This window comes from Solea solea, chromosome 7 (genome assembly GCF_958295425.1).
Source record: "Solea solea chromosome 7, fSolSol10.1, whole genome shotgun sequence".
Classification (NCBI taxonomy): Eukaryota; Metazoa; Chordata; class Actinopteri; order Pleuronectiformes; family Soleidae; genus Solea; species Solea solea.
Genome location: NC_081140.1, coordinates 27495103 through 27513679, shown reverse-complemented (window position 1 = coordinate 27513679; position 18577 = coordinate 27495103). Strand labels below are relative to the sequence as shown.

The 18577-nt window shown below is 38.0% G+C and overlaps 1 protein-coding gene across 1 annotated transcript; it reads left to right on the top strand.

Moving 5' to 3' along the window:
- Window positions 1–836: 836 nt before the first annotated feature.
- On the top strand, window positions 837–18094 carry jam3a (junctional adhesion molecule 3a). The gene is made up of 9 exons (XM_058633212.1): window positions 837–1047; window positions 11932–12003; window positions 12093–12206; window positions 12396–12548; window positions 13341–13543; window positions 14983–15082; window positions 15656–15785; window positions 16507–16558; window positions 16649–18094. Exons 1-9 carry the CDS (start codon window positions 852–854, stop codon window positions 16682–16684), a joined length of 1056 nt encoding a protein of 351 aa, XP_058489195.1. The 5' UTR covers window positions 837–851; the 3' UTR covers window positions 16685–18094.
- The last annotated feature ends 483 nt before the right edge of the window (window positions 18095–18577 follow it).

Here is an 18577-nt window from a genome sequence, read left to right as displayed (position 1 = left end):
TTCACATCATGTTGTTGTACTTTTTTTGTGCTGAAATGATCTATTTTATTAATAATTTTAGTTTTTCCGTCATATAAATGCAAATCAGTATGTTTTGCACCATATTCTAGTGGTTTATTTGTGCTGAAATTATGTATTTTCGTGGTCATTTTTAGTTTTATGCCCAGATTAGGCAAATCAGTATGTTTTACATCATGTTCTAGTGGTTTATTTCTGCTGAAATGATCAATTTAACTATATTTTTTAGTTTTATGTCCAAATAAAGGCAAATCAGTATGTTTTCATCATGTTCTTGTGTGTTTTTTGTACTGAAATTGTGTATTTTATCTATAATTTCTGGTTTCATGCCCAAATTAGGCAAATTAGTATGTTTTATACCATATTCTAGTGCTTTATTTGTGCTGAAACACATATTTGTTGAAGACATCAGGTATAAAACTGTGTAATTCAACAACTGTATGATGAAAAATAAGATTTTCTACCTTTAAACCTACCTTTATCCATATTTTATATCTATCTATTGATGGCCCCTAAAGATACCACTGAAATAAATCAATAAATAATGATCACGACAAACCCTTTTTTTCCTCAATGCTGCTGAAAGTAACTGTGATGAAAACCCATTTGTTGCGTTTACAAACTCATAAATATGCACAAAATGATTAAATCTTTTTATAAATGACTTATTTATGATGATTTAGAACAATAGATTTACAAGTTTATTTGAAACAAAACAGGTAAATGTTAAGAACCTTTGACCTGCAGTACCTCTCATGTCCAGCGGGAGGAGTTGCTCTGCTTGGGCCTGTCAGACAGGGCTGAGGGCGGAATCCTCCTGTGTTGCTGTTGCTATGGAAACTGGTCGATGGCAACAGCCTCCAGTGTGTCCTCCCTCCTCCTCTCTTCTCCTCTCCTCTCCTCCTCCTCTCACAGAGCAGAGGGAGCAGAGGTTCCGCTGCTGCTGCCGCTGTCACCCACAGATGATGAGACGCTACAAGATGGCGGTGACGCGGCTCGTGTCTTGTCTCGCGCTGTGCTCGAGCCTCGGTGAGTGTGAATGCTTTTATTTTTCCTTTTATTTGACTAATTTTTGCCGTAAAAAGGTGTCGCAGGTGTCGTTAAATCCTCGAATCAGAGGCGTAGCAGCTGGCACTTCATGCTAACCACGTTAGCTTCGTGGGTTTGTTTTTTCTTTTTCTTTTTTTTTTTTACCGCGGGTGTAAAAGCGTCACTGAGATTTTGTTTGTTTTGCGTTAATATTTCGTTTCACACATGCCGTAAATATTTGCTGTGAGACGTTAACTCATTAACTCACTCAATCACTCACTCACTCATTCACGGCAGCTCATGATGAGACGTTCACTGACTCTTTTTATATGTATATTTTTGCGTTAATATTTCCTTTCACACCTGCCGTAAATGTTTGCTGTGAGAGGTTAACTCACTCACTCACTCATTCACAGTAGCTCATGATGAGACGTTCACTGACGCTTCATTTTATCACAGTCTGATATTATTGTTTTATTTTGCGTTAATATTTCGTTTCACACCTGCCGTAAATGTTTGCTGTGAGACGTTAACTCACTCACTCACAGTAGCTCATGATGAGACGTTTACTGACGCTTCATTTTATCACAGTCTGATATTATTGTTTTATTTTGCGTTAATATTTCGTTTCACACCTGCCGTAAATGTTTGCTGTGAGAGGTTAACTCACTCACTCACTCGTTCACAGTAGCTCATGATGAGACGTTCACTGACGCTTCATTTTATCACAGTCTGATATTGTTTTATTTTGCGTTAATATTTCGTTTCACACCTGCCGTAAATGTTTGCTGTGAGACGTTAACTCACTCCCTCAACTCATTCACGGCAGCTCATGATGAGACGTTCACTGACTCTTTTTATATGTATATTTTTGCGTTAATATTTCGTTTCACACCTGCCTTAGATGTTTGCTGTGAGACACTCACTCACTCACTCACTCACTGAGACGAAACGTTCACTGACAGATTTAGTTTTTTATATACATATTTTTTTGCGTAAATATTTAATTGGGTTTTTTTTACCTGCCGTAAATAAGACTTTCATGAGACGTTCACTCACTCACTCACTCACTCATGGTGAAACATTCACTGACTGATATTGTTTTTTATATATATATTTTGTGCGTTAATATTTCTTTTTTTACTTGCCGTAAATGTTTGCTGTGAGACGTTCAACAATGAACCGCTTTTCAAATGAAATTGTAAAATTTAAAAATCATTATTAATATGTCCAATTCTCTGGAATTTTATTGTGGAATTATGAATCAATGACGTTGAAAATAATTATACTTAAAACCCCCAACTGGAACGCGATCAACACGGAGGTCGGACGCCACTAAATAAAATGTTATGCTGGATTACGGATTTCCCACACTGCAGCTTTTGCAATTTTAGTTCTTTGAAATTGCAATGTTAAAATGATGAATGGTTCAGTCCGGTCTAAGAAATGAAGATGAAAAACGCTCCTGTGTGTGTGTGTGTGTGTGTTGACCTTTCGGGGATGAGGTGGTGACTAATGTTGGTGGTGGGTGTGACGTCATCAGCGCAGCAGGTCGAGGACACCAGTCTTGGTGAGGTCACATGTGTGATGTGACACGTGTCCTGAAACAGCTACACAGTGATGGATGTGCTGTGTCCACTCTGCTGTGAACGTGCAGTCAGGTCACTGTGCTGCTGCTGCTGCTGCTGCTGCTGCTGATGCTGAGTGGAAACTGCTGGAGCGAAGACTGAGTCTGCTCCAAACGACAGAGCACATCAGTAAGGTGGTGAGCTTAACGTGACTCGGGTCTTTTTACCGTGTGAATCACATGACTGAGCAGGCGACGGAAGAGGCGTAGGTTTAATGGGGCGGCCATTTTTGAGGGGGTTGACGTGCATGAAACCTCATGGAACTTGGCATGGAGGTCAGGTCTGGCGAAAAATGCGATATTGGCATAGTTCCCGGACTCGTGCATTTCTCAAGGGCTCCATAGTGCCCCCTAAAGCACGTACTGACAGTTGTTGAAAGGTTTTGCAGATTCAAAACGGCGTGGCCATGGCAACCCTCTGCGTTTTGGCTAATTTCGACCATTCGCCACGAAACAGGAAGTGCCCCATGACTTCGGCATAGATTGAGTTCCACCGAATTTGCCGAAACTTGGTGGGAAGATGTGATAGACCAAGACGAACAAAAAGTCGACCGTAACCATGGCCTCATCTCAACAGGAAGTCGGCCATTTGGAATTTTGGCGATTTGCACCCTTCGTAAATGAGCGAACTCATCCAGAGTAAGCATATGGATATTATAGAATTTGAATAGAAGCTGTCACCACTTTGCCACTGGTAGGCGCTCCTTCCAGGCAGTTGCTGTGAGGGGTGGTTAGGCTCCACCTTCGTCTGGTAATGCTTGATTTGGTAGTAGACGCACATTTCGTGCTTTTTTGGCTGGGGCCTCGCGACGCATGGAAAACCATACTATACCGAGTAGAGACATGCTGGGACTGTATCGTGGAAAACCGCTAATATCTGAAGAAGTTTTAAGACACTAGCAACAGTCTGTGGTAAATTTTAGTTACTTTTTTTAATGATAAATTTGCTAAATTTGTCTTTTTTGTGCAAGGTTGGACAGGTTTTGGCCAGATAATCAATTGTGTAGAAAAAACCCATACGGGTAAAGCAACATTTTCACGTTTCTCTTCCATACGTTGCCCTTAATTACTCATGACAACGTGACTCTCTGTGTGAGATTAACTGTTATTACACGTCGCTCTGCGAATCCCAGCGCAGCCAAGTCTGCCCTCGGCATATTTGCATCGGAATGTCTGGGAAAAAGGCTTTTTATAGACGCACTGGATCAACAACTTTCTGTTGCAGGGATGAGAGGATGACAGGATGAGGGGATGAGGGGGTTTGTTTTCACAATTATCCCAGAAGAAGATTGTTGAATGTGGGCTATTTAGAAAGCGTGTTTCTCTCAGAACAGTGCATAATAAACCTGTATTGTTTGTGCAGGATTAGAAATAAGCGCTGAGATTATCTTTTTTTATTGTCTTCTCTACAGCCTGCATTGTTTCACTGAGGCACCGAGCACATACAGTAACTCTTATAGCTTTTATTCTAAACCTGTTTGAGTAATTAGTTGGGCATTGTCTTGTTAATTGACCGGGTTTAGTTATTCTTTCCCACGACCTACTTTTTTGTTTGTCCAGTTTGTAACATTTGTCACAGAGAGTATACTGGCAGAAATGTACTTAATGTATATTTGTATGAGCGTATAATTACTTTAAAAAATGAAAATAAATTGGTTTTCATAGCCTTGGATTTCAGAAATCCCTGTAGCTTGACAGAAAACACAAAATTGCACAAAAAAAACTGTGTTTACTAAAGGTAATGGCATGAACCACAACTAAATGCGGCATTTACCAAAACATAACCGTCCAATGGTTCACTTGACAGTCTTCACTTATTTCCATAATCAATTAATCTGTTGATTATTTTCTCGATTAAGTATTTGTTGGTCTGTAAAATATCAGAAAGTTTTAAAAATTTTAATCAGTGTTTCTTCAAATTCAGTTTTAATGATTTCTTTGTTACATCACATACAAGAAGCAGAAAAATCACAGCAACTACAAAATATTCACATTTAAGAAGCTGAAAAATCACAGAAACTAGAACATATTCACATTTAAGAAGCTGAAAAATCACAGAAATTAGAAAACATTCACATTAAAGAAGCTGAAAATTCACAGAAACTAGAAAATATTCACAATTAAGAAGCTGAAAAATCACAGAAACTAGAATATATTCACATTTAAAAAGCTGAAAAATCACAGAAATTAGAAAACATTCACATTTAAGAAGCTGAAAAATCACTGAAACTAGAAAATATTCACATTTAAGAAGCTGAAAAATCACAGAAACAAGAAAATGTCAGTCATCATCTACCGCTTTATCCTCTACCAGAGGGTCGCGGGGGGTGCTGTGCCAATCTCAGCTACATCGGGCGATAGGCAGGGTACACCCTGGACAGTTCGCCAGTCCATCGCAGGGCCACACACAGATAGAGACAAACAACCATTCACTCTCACACTCACTCCTATGGTCAATTTGGAATGTCCAATTTACCTATCCCCACATTGCATGTTTTTGGACTGTATTTCTACTTATACATATATTGATAAAATACAGTACAGTATTTTACTTCTTTTAAACAAATCGCATCAGATTTTACCTTTTTTTATCTGATCCAGTGATTTTGGCCAGTGTTATGATCATACGAGCTTATTCTGCGTTATTAATGAGTTGCATCCTAATTTTTGGATTTCCCATTAACCTTCTGTAACCTACACAATGTATAATCTATAATGTGCTGCAGAAATAAAGAGAGGGAAAGTATCTGTTGGACGTTTTTGGACTAACGGACATGGAAGAGGCGATCTGTGCCAAAGGTCGCCTCCAAGGCCCTTTTTTTATCAGTGTTCCAGAGAGCTTTATAAAAACAAATGGTCTGTGTGATGCGTTAACTCTTCCATGTTGTAATCCACTGAAATAATGAGTTTTTAATGTGTATTTGTTGTTTTTTTGTAATAAGACACTCAGTTTTTTTGAAAGGTTTTTTATTTTGTCCCCACAAAACAGGCCCTCCTTCGCTTCAGCCCTCTGTTTTAGGGAGAGTTTTTGTTTTTGTATCTATATTTTTTGTTTTTTGTTGGACAAGCACTTCTCGTGTCTCCCAGGACGTCCAGTCACAGTCTGGGTAAAAATAGCTCGCCGTGGACAGAGTGGGAAAGTCAGCAGCAGAGACCTGGGAGTCAGATCTCAGCAGCGTCTGCAGCTGTGCTCATGTGACCGGACACACATTTACTTTCAGGCTGTAAGTGTCCGCTTTATGTTTCGGTCACGGTGGCCCAGAGTCACGTTGCATGACTCAGGGTCAGTCGTATGCTAACAAGGCTGTTTCCATCAAAGTCCTTGTTGACCCTGGGGGTGACGTCCGAGCTGGTATCGCTCTATCATTAGCGACTACACTCATATTTGAGGTAGCAGAATAAAACGCAGCGATGAGAACCCACAAGCAACGGATTCCATGGTTAGCCATTGGTAAATCATGGACTCAGACTAGATTTACCAAGAGCTTGTCTGAACAGGAACGTTATACTGCCTGTTGCTAATGCTAACGTTACGCAACATTATGCTCATGCTATGCTTACCCTTGCAATGACAACAACTCTATCTTTAGAGACTCCAGAGTTAAATGTTTGTCACAAAGCCCGATTGCGACCATTTGTTTCACTCCAGGCTCTTGTAAACTTTAGGTGAAGTCAGGATACTGCAGGTCTGGAATAATGTCCTTTACACCTGTTTACAAACTTGTAAAAAAGACAGCCGGGTTAGGTAGGCATACATGGAATGGCACAACAGTACCAAGTGCTGCTACTCCAAGTTTGGACTGGAGGTCCCAGGATCAAGATGGTAGACGCCTACAAAGGTGGTTGAGGACAACAAAGCTAAGATCCTGTGGGACTTCCAGATGCAGACAGAAAAACTGGTGCTGGTTAACCAGCCAGACATATGCTATGTTTCCATCATGGTACTTATCGGTTTGGTACAGTATATTACAGTTTGGAATGGTGAAGCCGAGTCAGGCTTGTGTTTTGACAGAACAGAACAGAACCTTTACTTGGTAGGCGGTGTGTGACCTGTGCCTGTGCCACGTAATGTTGCGTCATACAGGTGCAACAACAACAAACAACGACATTGAACGCAACACAACAGACAATAATGGAGGACATCCAGCCAGTCTAGCTCCACCCTGACCGCACTGTACAATTTTATTCTGGTACCCCAAGGGAAAGGTGCCAAAAAATGGAATGGTTATTTTGGTATTATTTTGGTACCTTACTTCACCAAACTGAACCGTTCCACTCGGTGGAAGCATGCCTGTAGTGGGTGTTGGAACACGAGAAGCTTGAGAAATACCAAGGGCTCAAAAAGAGAAGCTAGAGAGTGGGGTGTAAAGGCAATTGTGGGCCCAGTGGTGATAGGAGCACGAGAGTCTATAACCCCCAAACTGGGAGCAACTGACTCCAGCAGATTCTAGGAAGAACATCTGAGCTTTCTGTCCAGAAGAAGGCAGTCCTAAGATACTGTGCAGAACCCTCAGACTCCCAGAACCTGAGGATGGAGGAGACACAAGATCGCCCAAGTGGGCCAATGGGGAATGTTGCAGTTGCTAATTAGTTAAAAAGAGCCTGTGCAGATGATTATTATTGTCTATTTTCAGCTTCATTGTAAACCCGTCATATTAACCACAGGCAGAGGCTGTGAATGTCTTTATTAGTCAGTGTGAAGCTGCTGTTAGTTTCTTCCAAACCCAGCAATTACAACATGGGGAAAAAGGCAGACATGATAGTTTAAGTGCAGGGTGGCAACATGCTCATTTATCCTCCGTGTTTTCAATGGAGTATAAATTGTAATGCTCACATTTATGCTAATTTGTTAGTAATTCGTTGTTGTTGTTGTTAATCCAATAATTCTCCTGGCCCAGATTTGTTATTTTATTTTTGTCATAGGAAACTTGTGTCTCTTTCTATTATAATCTGACATTTACAAAGTAAACACTGATGGCTTGAAGGCGTTCACTCAAGCAAGTCACGAGGTTAAAATGACGTTGATTAAATATGTTTTGAAATTAAGTTATTTCTGTGCTTCCGAGGTTGTTTTGTTTTGTTTTGTTTTGGGGGATTTTAATAAATTATCTTTTCAGTGAAATTCAGTGTAAGTTAGTGTCTCAATTTATTGAAGCAAAAAAAACCTCTTTTATTCTGTAGGGTTTTAGACTGTGTTGTTTTCGTCAATGATGATGATGCTGAAATTATTTTGTTGACGCCCCTTTTTTTCATGACGATAACGAGACGGTGACGAGATGAACGTCTCATGTTTGACGACGAAAACATGACGAGACGTGTGCGAGTTTTCGTTGACAAGACGAGAATGGACGTAAATGTCAGTGTGTGGTTTGTCAGACGTTGAAAGTACACGACATTTCTGCTTATTGTGCGCGTAATCTGTCAATCAAAACCTAAAAATTACTTGATCCATGTTTCAAGACGATTTACGCTCCTCGCCCTGATGATGCAACTGTCGGGGTGCACTGAGGACAGTCTGCTCCGATCGACAGTCGTGCCAGGGGCAGGTGGGCGGGAGAAGCCGCAGCGAGTGCACATGTCCGTGGCCCCGGGAAGCGCCGAGGTCCGGGCGGGAGTTCGCTGTAAACCACCTTCGCCCCGAACCCTTCCAAACCGATCTAGAGTCGGTCGTGGCGCACCACCGGTGGAGGAAATTTCATGTCAAACTTATGTGTGACAATGTTGTATGTTGAAGTCGGCATCAATTCATGCAAAAAGCTGTTGAAAGTTGAGATTAAAGGTTTCTGCCCAACAGTAATCTCCAATACTTATTGACCAAAATGAATTTGTTAAAAGACTATACTACTTTTTTGAGTTTTCATCGACTAAAATTGGACTAAAACTATCACATATAGAAATGACTAAATCTGGACGAAAACTATCACATATAGAAATGACTAAAATGTGACAAACAATAAGCGTTTTAGTCCAAAAGACTAAAACTATGACTAAATCTAGAATGACTGCCAAAACAACACTGGTTTTAGAGCATTTCATGGCTTTTAAACAACAGCTGGGTCTGACTTTGTAACCAGGAAAAGTGCTCACATCATGAATAAATAATTTAATAGCACATGAGGCCAAATACTGAAATGATTATGACATTTAATGTTATTTTAATGGCGAAAACTAAAATTGTCTAATTTAAATTAAATATTCAGAATCAACTATCAGATTCCAGTCCTGCACTAATTCAGGAAAACATGCGATACATGAAAAACATTGTTAAATATTGTGATGACGATGAAGATGGGTAGGTTAGGATAGGTTTACTTTTATTTCTTTATCTAGTTTCCTGAACTATTTGTATGATTTAACTATATATTTTACAGCATTTATTATCCTTTTGGTTCTGGCTTGTTGGTGAACCTTTATTTTTGTTTGTACCTATGTATCTTTTTGAGTTACTCTATTTTATACGAAAAGTGCGAAATAAATTTATCCGATTGATTATTTGATTACATTCATTAAAACTAAAACAGTAGTACATAGAGTTTTGAGTGGTTTCAGGAGCTTTCAGTCTTTAGTCTTGGTTTTTGTTGCTGAGGTGAAGTGACTGTGGCAGTGGAAAAGATCCTGCTTTGCCGTATTTGTATGCTCACTGTTCTGCTGCTGTGACCTGAGGTCAAAACACAGAGGGACTGTGAGTGAAAAAGCCTCCCACGCTGGCTCCTCAGTATTCACTGATGTAACACCCTCAAAGAAAAAGAAGTTGAGAAGCTGAATGTCAGCACTTAAACTTCAGTCACAGTCTCAGCCCAAATGCAGTCAAAGTCAAAAGAATAGACATTCACGCACTGGTCACTTTAGGTACAGAGGACATTTGATAAAGTAATGCCTGGCCAAGGCTGTTTAAATACCAACTTTTACATTTTGACCCACTGGATCCAGAAGAACTTTCTCGATCTGTATAGAGCTTTTCCTGCTTATAGTTATTAATGTCTTACATAAACATGTCATGTAAACATGTACCCGTCACAAAAAAATCGGATTAATTTCTCAATAAACAGGAAGTTGATAAAAATAGGACACATTTGCAGACAGACCAACGATGCATCGTTCCTGGTACGTGTATTGCCACCGTAGTCTCCTGACGTGCTTGGGAAAGGGTTGCAATCTGCTCTCTCACCATTAGATGTCACTAACTGGAACTTTTAAATTAACTTTCTTCTCCATTCTGACACAACATTTTGTTGTGGTAAAGAAGTTTGGGCACAACCATATCTTAACCTAGCCGTTGTTAGCCGTTTTTAGTAATATCAGTTTATAACAACGGTCTTTTGTGCACGCAAACATAGTAGCAACACGTCTATGTGTAAAGATTGAACAGTAGTTTGTGTATGTGAATATATAGTGCTATTAAAAGTCCAAGTAGCAGAGTGTTTTTCCTACTGATGCTAGCAGCAGCCATTTTGTTATCCCTTGTCAGGCTTTCTGAGTTGTAAATCCAACTTGAGGGGGGGCATTCCATTTGAAACCTCCGACTAGGATTCCAACTTCTAACTATGACTGGAACGTACCATCACAAGCAGTTGAGCCAGTGTGCCTAATAAAGTGGCATGTCCACATATTATTCTAGTCCGTTTTTGCTAAAACACAGTAATGTGCAGGACACATTTAAAAACTGCACATTTTGCCACCAGGTGCTTATCCTCTTAAACAGAAACGGGACTTAACTGTTGGGATATGTTTACCCTAAATGAAACCCCAGGCCTCTTACACTCTTAGTTTCTATATTTATCTGTCTAATACTCTGTTTATTCGGCAACATGCCCGGTAGATAATGTCAGCTAAAGCTTGTGAGTGCTGTCAGGGTTACTCGGCGTTTAGAGACTTACTTTCCTTTTTTTTCCCCAGATTTGTATGAATTAGGTAAAATCACTAATTATAAAAACTGCAGGCTTAGCAGCGACGGAATAATAAATAAATATTCACATTGATTTAAACACTAATTTAATTTAATCCTGATTGTTCATACACAATTGCGGAAATTAGACTCAAACTGCCTGTACACATACTGACATTTTCTCCAATATTCATTTATTAGGTTGAGTAAAGAGCGCTCATGCTGTTGATCTGGCCTCTCCATTCATTTTCTATGGGGGAAAAGTTGCAGAAAATGTGAAATATTTCAAAAGGTTTTAAATAGAAGATAGAAAGGTGAAATTTAAGTGAGAGTGCCCTGAACAAGCCAAATATTGTTGATGTATGATGTGTTGAAATCAGCTGCAAAAATTAAATAGCAAATGAAAAACTGGAGTAAAGGGCTGAGTATGACTGGTGATATTCTGGATCATTTAATTTTAAATTCACAAGGTCCTGTTTAGATTTTTTCTGGCTGTTTTCATTGTCTTTATTATTTATACAGTATCCTAATTTAGCATTCTATTATTATTCTGATTGTCTTCTTTAAACAATGCTGAATACTGCATTTCGTTTTGACACGAAATGACAACGGAGAAAATGTAAACTTTTTTCCATATCAATTGTGAGTGATTAGAGTGTTTTCACAGAAATAAAGCTGCAAATTGTACGAACTTTCGCTTTCGCTAACCTCGTGCATCATTTAAAATATTAATGTTTAGGTTAAATAAAATTGACCCCAAAATAGTTACATTAATCCTTTTTTAATTGGACCGTACTGTGTATCTCTGCAGTACAGCCTCGAAGTGCAGCAGACAGTTTGAAACAATTGCCAGGTTTTCCAGCAGAGGGCACTATGAGCCCAGTTTAGCCTGTATCTGTACCCTTTTTGGATTTTTTCCTTACGCTTTACACTTAAATGACAAGCAAATCTGCAAACTCAGCAGCTAGCTAAGCTTAAAACGTCTTAAATGACTGGCAGTCCTTCGAGAATTGTGCATTCGAGGATACAGGAAATGACCAATATTTTAAGATTTAATCGATATTGGATTTTCTAAATGAAGATTGATAGGAACCCTTTTGGATAATGATTTGTACTGCGTGTAAATGTACAGCCTAGAAATGCATCAGCAGTTTTAATTGAGTAACTGTGAGCGCAACTTGTCCATGACCTTTTTGCTCACAACAGACTCACTTTACTCAGCCTTTGCAGATAATGATGTAATAATAAGGGAAGCAGGAACAATGAGGTGGAAAATGCCGACTCAGCATTCCAAATTAATAAAACAAATTAAATACTGTGATTCATTGAGAACTAAAACATATTTTCTTCTTTTTTTCTGCTCTCTCCACAGGCCAAATCCCATCGTCAGTCGGGGTGACGCTTCGGACCACGGACAAGATTGTGTGGGCGAATGAGTTTGAACGTAAGTTTCAGGAACATCCTAAAAAAAAGCCATCTAACCAGTCGATCTTTGATGTCGGTTCTCATTTTCATATGCGTTTCCTCTCACAGCCATCGAGTTGACCTGTTTAATAGAGTCCATTTCTACAAACAACCCGAGGATTGAATGGAAAAAGATCAAAAACGGCATTCCCAGTTATGTTTACTTTCAAAACAAGATATCAGGTAAAACTCTTTTGAAAACTCTCTCTCAAGGAATCAAACCTCAGCTGAATGAATGAATGGATGAATGCTTCCTTGAAAGACGTTGGCACCATGTTCTGTTTTTGCTCTGTGAAGTGATGCTGTGCGTTTCAATGAGCAATTGTAAAGTGTTCTCCCTCTCTCTCTCTCTCTCTCTCTGTGTGTGTGAAGGCGACCTGGAGCACAGAGCTCAGCTCAGAGAACCGGCCAACATCATGATCTTCAACACCACTCGCTCTGACACGGCGGAGTATCGCTGCGAGGTGGCCGCCATTGATGATCAAAGGGACTTTGATGAGATTCTTATTAGTCTTGCAGTGAGAGGTACAATGGGCGGGAGACAAAACCCACTGATGACGGGGTGCACCACATCTATAGTTCATTTACATTCATGTGGGAACACTGCAGTACAGTCATAGCACATCAAAGTCTGTTTATTGTTGTTTTAATATAATAAAAAATGATAATGATGATATTCATACTAATAATGATAATAATACGGCCAGTAATTGTATTGCCTACCAGACTAGCCCGTGGCCAAGTGGAAAGGGAACTTGGGAACTACTCCTAATTTGACCCATCCTAATTCTAGGATGGGTCAAATGCAATAATTTCCCTAAGGGGATAATAAAGTATAAGATTTATATTTAGCAATGTCCAAAATGTCAGTTTCTAACTACTGTTTGAATGAATTTGCCTCATCTGTGTGTAAAACACTGACTGATGTATAATCACCTCACCACCACTTATAAAAAAAATCTCAAACTATCCTTTTCATGTCTTTGTCCTTGAAATTTCTCTTCACAGTTTATTAGATCATTCAGTGAAACCTTAAAAAAAGATGATCACTTAAAAACCTTCACATTTATTAAATAATATATAATTATTACTTATATTGTGTTCCCTTTTTCCTGTCCTATTAATTTGACTTATTTCAGGGTCTATGAATTTGTGATGGTGTCAGCTTTGGGTGTTAGTCAGCTAACAGTCAAACAGTTAGCTGTAGCCTTGTCTTGTACACGTTAGAAATTCAGAAATAGTTCCAACTGAGGCTCTGAAATTTGTAGAGAAATAAATGAACATTGAAAATCGTGTTTTTTTTTTCCCGTCTTGCAGTGAAACCGGTGGTGCCTCGGTGCAGCATTCCAGAATCTGTCACCGTGGGAACGACGACGGAGCTGCGATGTCTGGAGAACGAGGGTTTCCCCGCTCCTCTGTACCGCTGGTTCCACAACAGCGAGGAGCTTCCTCAGGATCCTAAAAACAGCCCCAAGTTTGTCAACTCCTCGTACACCATCAACCCCGACACTGGAGGTCTGGTAAGAAAGACGGCAACGACGTTGATCGTAGCAGCTTATTTCAGCTACTGTTTTAGTCATTGTAGCGTGTTAGCTGACATCTCATTATATGTAATGTAATGTAATATATTTTTCAAGGCCGTGACAATGCACAATAAATTAATAAATAAATTACATTAATCTTGTACAACAAGAGAATATGCATTGTAGCAGATTACTATTTTCCACCTAGATCCTGGGCAGGTTGATTGAATAGTACATAAAAACAACATAGAATAATAACAACAACAAATATAAAATTACAGAACAAAGGACGTGGAAGCAGATTCAACATGACCACTAAGATTTAAGGCTAAACTGCCCCCCACCACACACACACACACATACACACAATTCATAAATGTGTACACTCCTGTCCTGACAGTAGCCAACGCTTAGCAAGATGTGAGAAGGTGAGGGGACTTCTACATGAAATAATGTCTGTTGGCAGAGTATTCCATTGAGTCATGGCTATACAGGAAAAAGATGACTTCCAAATACAATTTTGCGTTGGGGTACACTACTGTTCACTCACCCCTAGATACAGATCTTGTTGACTTCTCAGAGCAGAGAGTAACATACCTTTTCAAAGGGGGAGCTACAGCATTATGAATAATTTTTATTTATTTGTTTTATTATTGACAGTGATGGTAACGACGTGGCTTTTTATCATGGATTTTGAGGGCACTTTTGTATAAGGATTCAAGTGGTTTTAGAACGGTTTTATTTGCCTGAGACCAGCTTGTAATACAATACAAACAATGTGGAATAATCAAAACGTGGTTACAGTTTTTTCTAGGTTTAATGTGAGGCATGAGTTTTGTAACCAGAGAGCAACCTTTTGCATTGATTTAGTTAGATCCTTGGCAACCTCTGTAGCGCTCTTACCATGAGTATATATAACAGTGTCGTCTGCATACATTATTATGCTGACATCATCACACACGGAGGGCAGGTCATTTATGTATATGCTAAAAAGTGATGGCCCCAAAATTGATCCTTGTGGTACTCCCAGTGTGAATGCTTTAAATGGGGAAACTATATTGTTTACATGTACACACTGGTGACGGCCACTAAGGTATGATGATTGTGAAGCAGTTTGTTATGATTGACAGTATCAAAGACCTCCTGTGGTCTGGAGTTACTATAGCTGTAAACTATAATACTGGGAAAGATACCTTCATTTATGGATTTGTTTATTATTATAGTTAGTGGTGAAATGACAGACTCTTTATGTAGCTATAGGAAAACAGTGTCCAGGCAGTGTATATCTTACATCTGTAAGACAATACTGATATTGTGCAGATATCTATCCTAAAAGCTTTACACATCGAAATTCAACTGTATTATTGAATACATTTCAGGTCCATGTCATAGAAAAAAAACACATCGTTCAACCCTCTGAAACTTGTCTTACTCAGAAATTTCGTCGGGTGAGGAAGGAGGACGCAGGAGAGTATTACTGCCAGGCCAAGAACGACGCGGGACACGCACAGTGTCCGCCGCAAACCATGGAAGTCTGTGAGTGACGTGTGTTTGTGTCAATGTTCTGTGAAAACATGAACCCAGAAACCAATAGTGAAAATTTTACATGAAGGAGACAGACTTTGCATATTTCAGGGCTTCGGTTACAGCTACTGAAGTAATATTATATACTATTATATATGTGTTGTAATGTAACAAAGTACAAATACTTAATACATAATAATACATTTCCTCTAACTGTCTTTTTTCACTTGTTACTACCAAATACAATCAGAAGAAGAGTTGGTATTAGGGTCTGTATTTATATAGAGCTTTTCTAGTCTTGATGAGCTGCTACAGTTTTCACCCGTTTTCACTCACTCACTTACACTCTCACTCACTCACTCACTTACACACTCACTCACTGACTTACACAATCACTCAGTTACACTCTCTCACTCACTTACACTCTCACTTATTCATTAACTCACTTACACTCTCACCTACTCACTCACATAAAGAACACATTTTTGAAAGATCACATGGTAAAACTCTTAACTCAAAGGCTCTAAAAACCCCCTGCTGTTTAAATCTGATATGAGATAATCTGTAATCTCTGTTCTGCTGCAGATGACATCGACATCCTCGGGATTTTCCTCAAGTGCTTTGGCGCGGTGATCGTTTTCTTCTGTGTGACCGCGTCCATTTGTCATTACCTCAGACGTGGATGCTTCCACAAAAAAGGTCACAACGACAACAAGTGAGTACAAATAAAAACCACACTGTGTGTTTTTTAACGTCACACTCACTTCCAAACAACAGAAACATTTGTTTATATGCATTTGTCTTTTTCTGTGATGTCAGATTTCATGAAATATATATCAAACATGATTTATTTTTTTGTCTTTTGAAGTTTTTCATCAAAAGCGTGATTTGAATGGGTTTCAATGAGGACATTTTTGTCGGTAGGCGTGTTAGTGTGAGTATTTTAGTTAAAGTTGTTTACAACAGACTATAATAAAAAAATACATGAAAAATATTTAGAACACTCAAAAATGCACAACCTGTGTATGTAATGCTCAAGCATGTCTTGAATAAACCTGGAGTAATAGACGTTTTTTACAGCAGATATTTATTTAAATTAAATAGTAGGACAAACACAGGATTTACCAGTAACATTAATTAAGGTTCTACTCCAGTATTAAAAGAGCTGTGTTATTGTTCAAGTATAAGGGTAGGTCACGCTAAATATTTGACATATAATAAAAATATAATATAATATTTTATAATAATATAATTCTTTTTTTTTTCTTTTTTTTTAAACAACAAAAAACTGCATACATATTTTCTGGATGTGTTCCAGTAAAGTGAAATAGAAATAATTATCCTCTATTGTCATTATAGCATTGCTGAAACAACAAATCTAATGGTGGCCTAAGACTTCTGCACAGTACTGTACTTATGACGTATGTTTATTTCAGTTATAACTGGCCAGCTCAGCGTGACGGTGTTGACTACGGTGACACAGACGAGGTGAATAAACAGTATTTTTGCACGTTTTATTTACTCTGAACGAACGACAAGGACTGTTGGACTCATTTTATTGATACTGATTCTTTGCAGGGCCACTTTCGCCACAAGAGTTCGTTCATCATTTGACGACCGAGAGAGAGAGCGAGAGAGAGAGAGAGAGGAGACGAGACGAGATGGAACCGAGGCAAAAAACAAACAAACAAACACAAACTGTTAAGGTTAAACTTGCAACAATGAGACGTAACATGGCACATGATTCTCTGATGCACATCAAAAGCAAACCAACTTGCCAAAGTAATTTTAAAATCATTTTGTAGCACAGTTTTCTCTTTTATTTATACTGAAAAAAAAAATATATGTATTTGGTTGGTATTGATTTCCATTTGAAACAATTGGTTTTTACTACGGAAGCTTTTTTCTGCCACTTTCTGAAAAAAAGGCAAGCACAACTGAGTCATAATTATGAGACGCTAAGTCATGGTAATAGATGCTAAGTCATAGTATCTTATAATTTATAACTTAATATCTCATATTTATGACTTAGTAGATCATATTTATGACTTTATGTCTCATGAACTGAGCCTCTTTTTTTCCCCCAAGTGGCAGTAACATGCCTCCATATTTTACATTTTAATTTAATTAAGTTGTTTGTTTTTTATTACAAATTTTCCAGCATATTATTATTTATTTTTATTTAAGAACACCAGTTATGTCAAAGCTGTGATATTTGCTCCACGGTGTCAGAAGCTGGAAGCTGCATCAGTCTGTCCACATTTTCTCCGGACAATTTTGTTAAAATTCGTAATCTTTTTACCGAGTACACTGACATTTCTTTTTGGTTTTTTATTGTTATTATTATTATGTTGTTGTTTTTGTTCATAAGTTCGTTGCACGTGGGGTGAAAGGTGAGGAAACTTGCTCTTGTAGAAACTGTCGTTATACAGACAACTAGTAGCAGACTGCAAAAGAGTGATTAGCACTAATTGACATGGCACAATTTATTAGCCTTTATTATATTTACATACAATAAACAAGTATTTACGAGTACAGAATAACCACTGAGTTTGAAAACAAACAAACACATGTATCCCACTATGCTGCAGAATTATTACAGACTATAACGGTGGTGGAGTATGATTTTCAGAGTGCTGTTTCTGTGTATAAGTGACCTTCTGTACTTACTTATTCTGTTAGTATTGGACATATTGTCCAGTTTTTTTGATTACTGAGTATTAATGTACATAAATATACATATTTTGACCTTTTGATTTTCATACATTGCCCTCCATACCTTATTATGTACATATGGCGATAAAACTGTTGGAAAATAAAATGTACAGTATTTACTGTTGGGTGTGTGTGTCTACAGTGTCGGTGATAACCGTTTATTCTTTATTTGTGTATGAACTCAGGAACCGTTCGTTTGATATTACTGCTACTACATGTTCATGTTATTTTGTTACTATTAAATACAGTTGAACTGTACATGTTTTTTGAGATTCTGAGGTTTTTGTGAAAAAAATATTAAAATATTATTTTATTGCAGTATATTAACAAAATGCACATTACGATTGACATTACATGTTTAGATTTAGATTGTTTACATATACAGTTCATGTGATATGGCGTATTTCATGACAATTTAATAAAAATATACACAAAAATTAATCATATTCCAGTCATAAAACCCTCATCTGCAAAGTAGTGATTCTTGGATGGAAATACTCAAAATAAATATGAAATAAAGGTGAGTAGTGAGTATATTTACATAGGTTCTGAACTAAATGAAATGCTTTTTTATATTTACTACAATGTTAACTACTTATATTTCTACCTCCTGCAAACATTTTCTTTCATATTTTAGATTAAATCTGCTCCATTTCATGCATACTTTTGAGGCAAAATGGATAAATCAGTAATTATGATCAAATGTCACACAATATATACATTATATGAGTGTCTACACTCACAAGACAATATAAAATATACATATAAACAGTTGTATACATCACAATATAC

Excerpts from the sequence above, each read along its gene's own strand:
- jam3a (XM_058633212.1), top strand. The coding sequence starts at position 852 with ATGGAAACTGGTCGATGGCAACAGCCTCCAGTGTGTCCTCCCTCCTCC. Across the intron at positions 12,207-12,395 it reads CTTTCAAAACAAGATATCAG|GCGACCTGGAGCACAGAGCT; the intron begins GTAAAACTCTTT and ends GTGTGTGTGAAG. Across the intron at positions 15,786-16,506 it reads AAAGGTCACAACGACAACAA|TTATAACTGGCCAGCTCAGC; the intron begins GTGAGTACAAAT and ends TGTTTATTTCAG.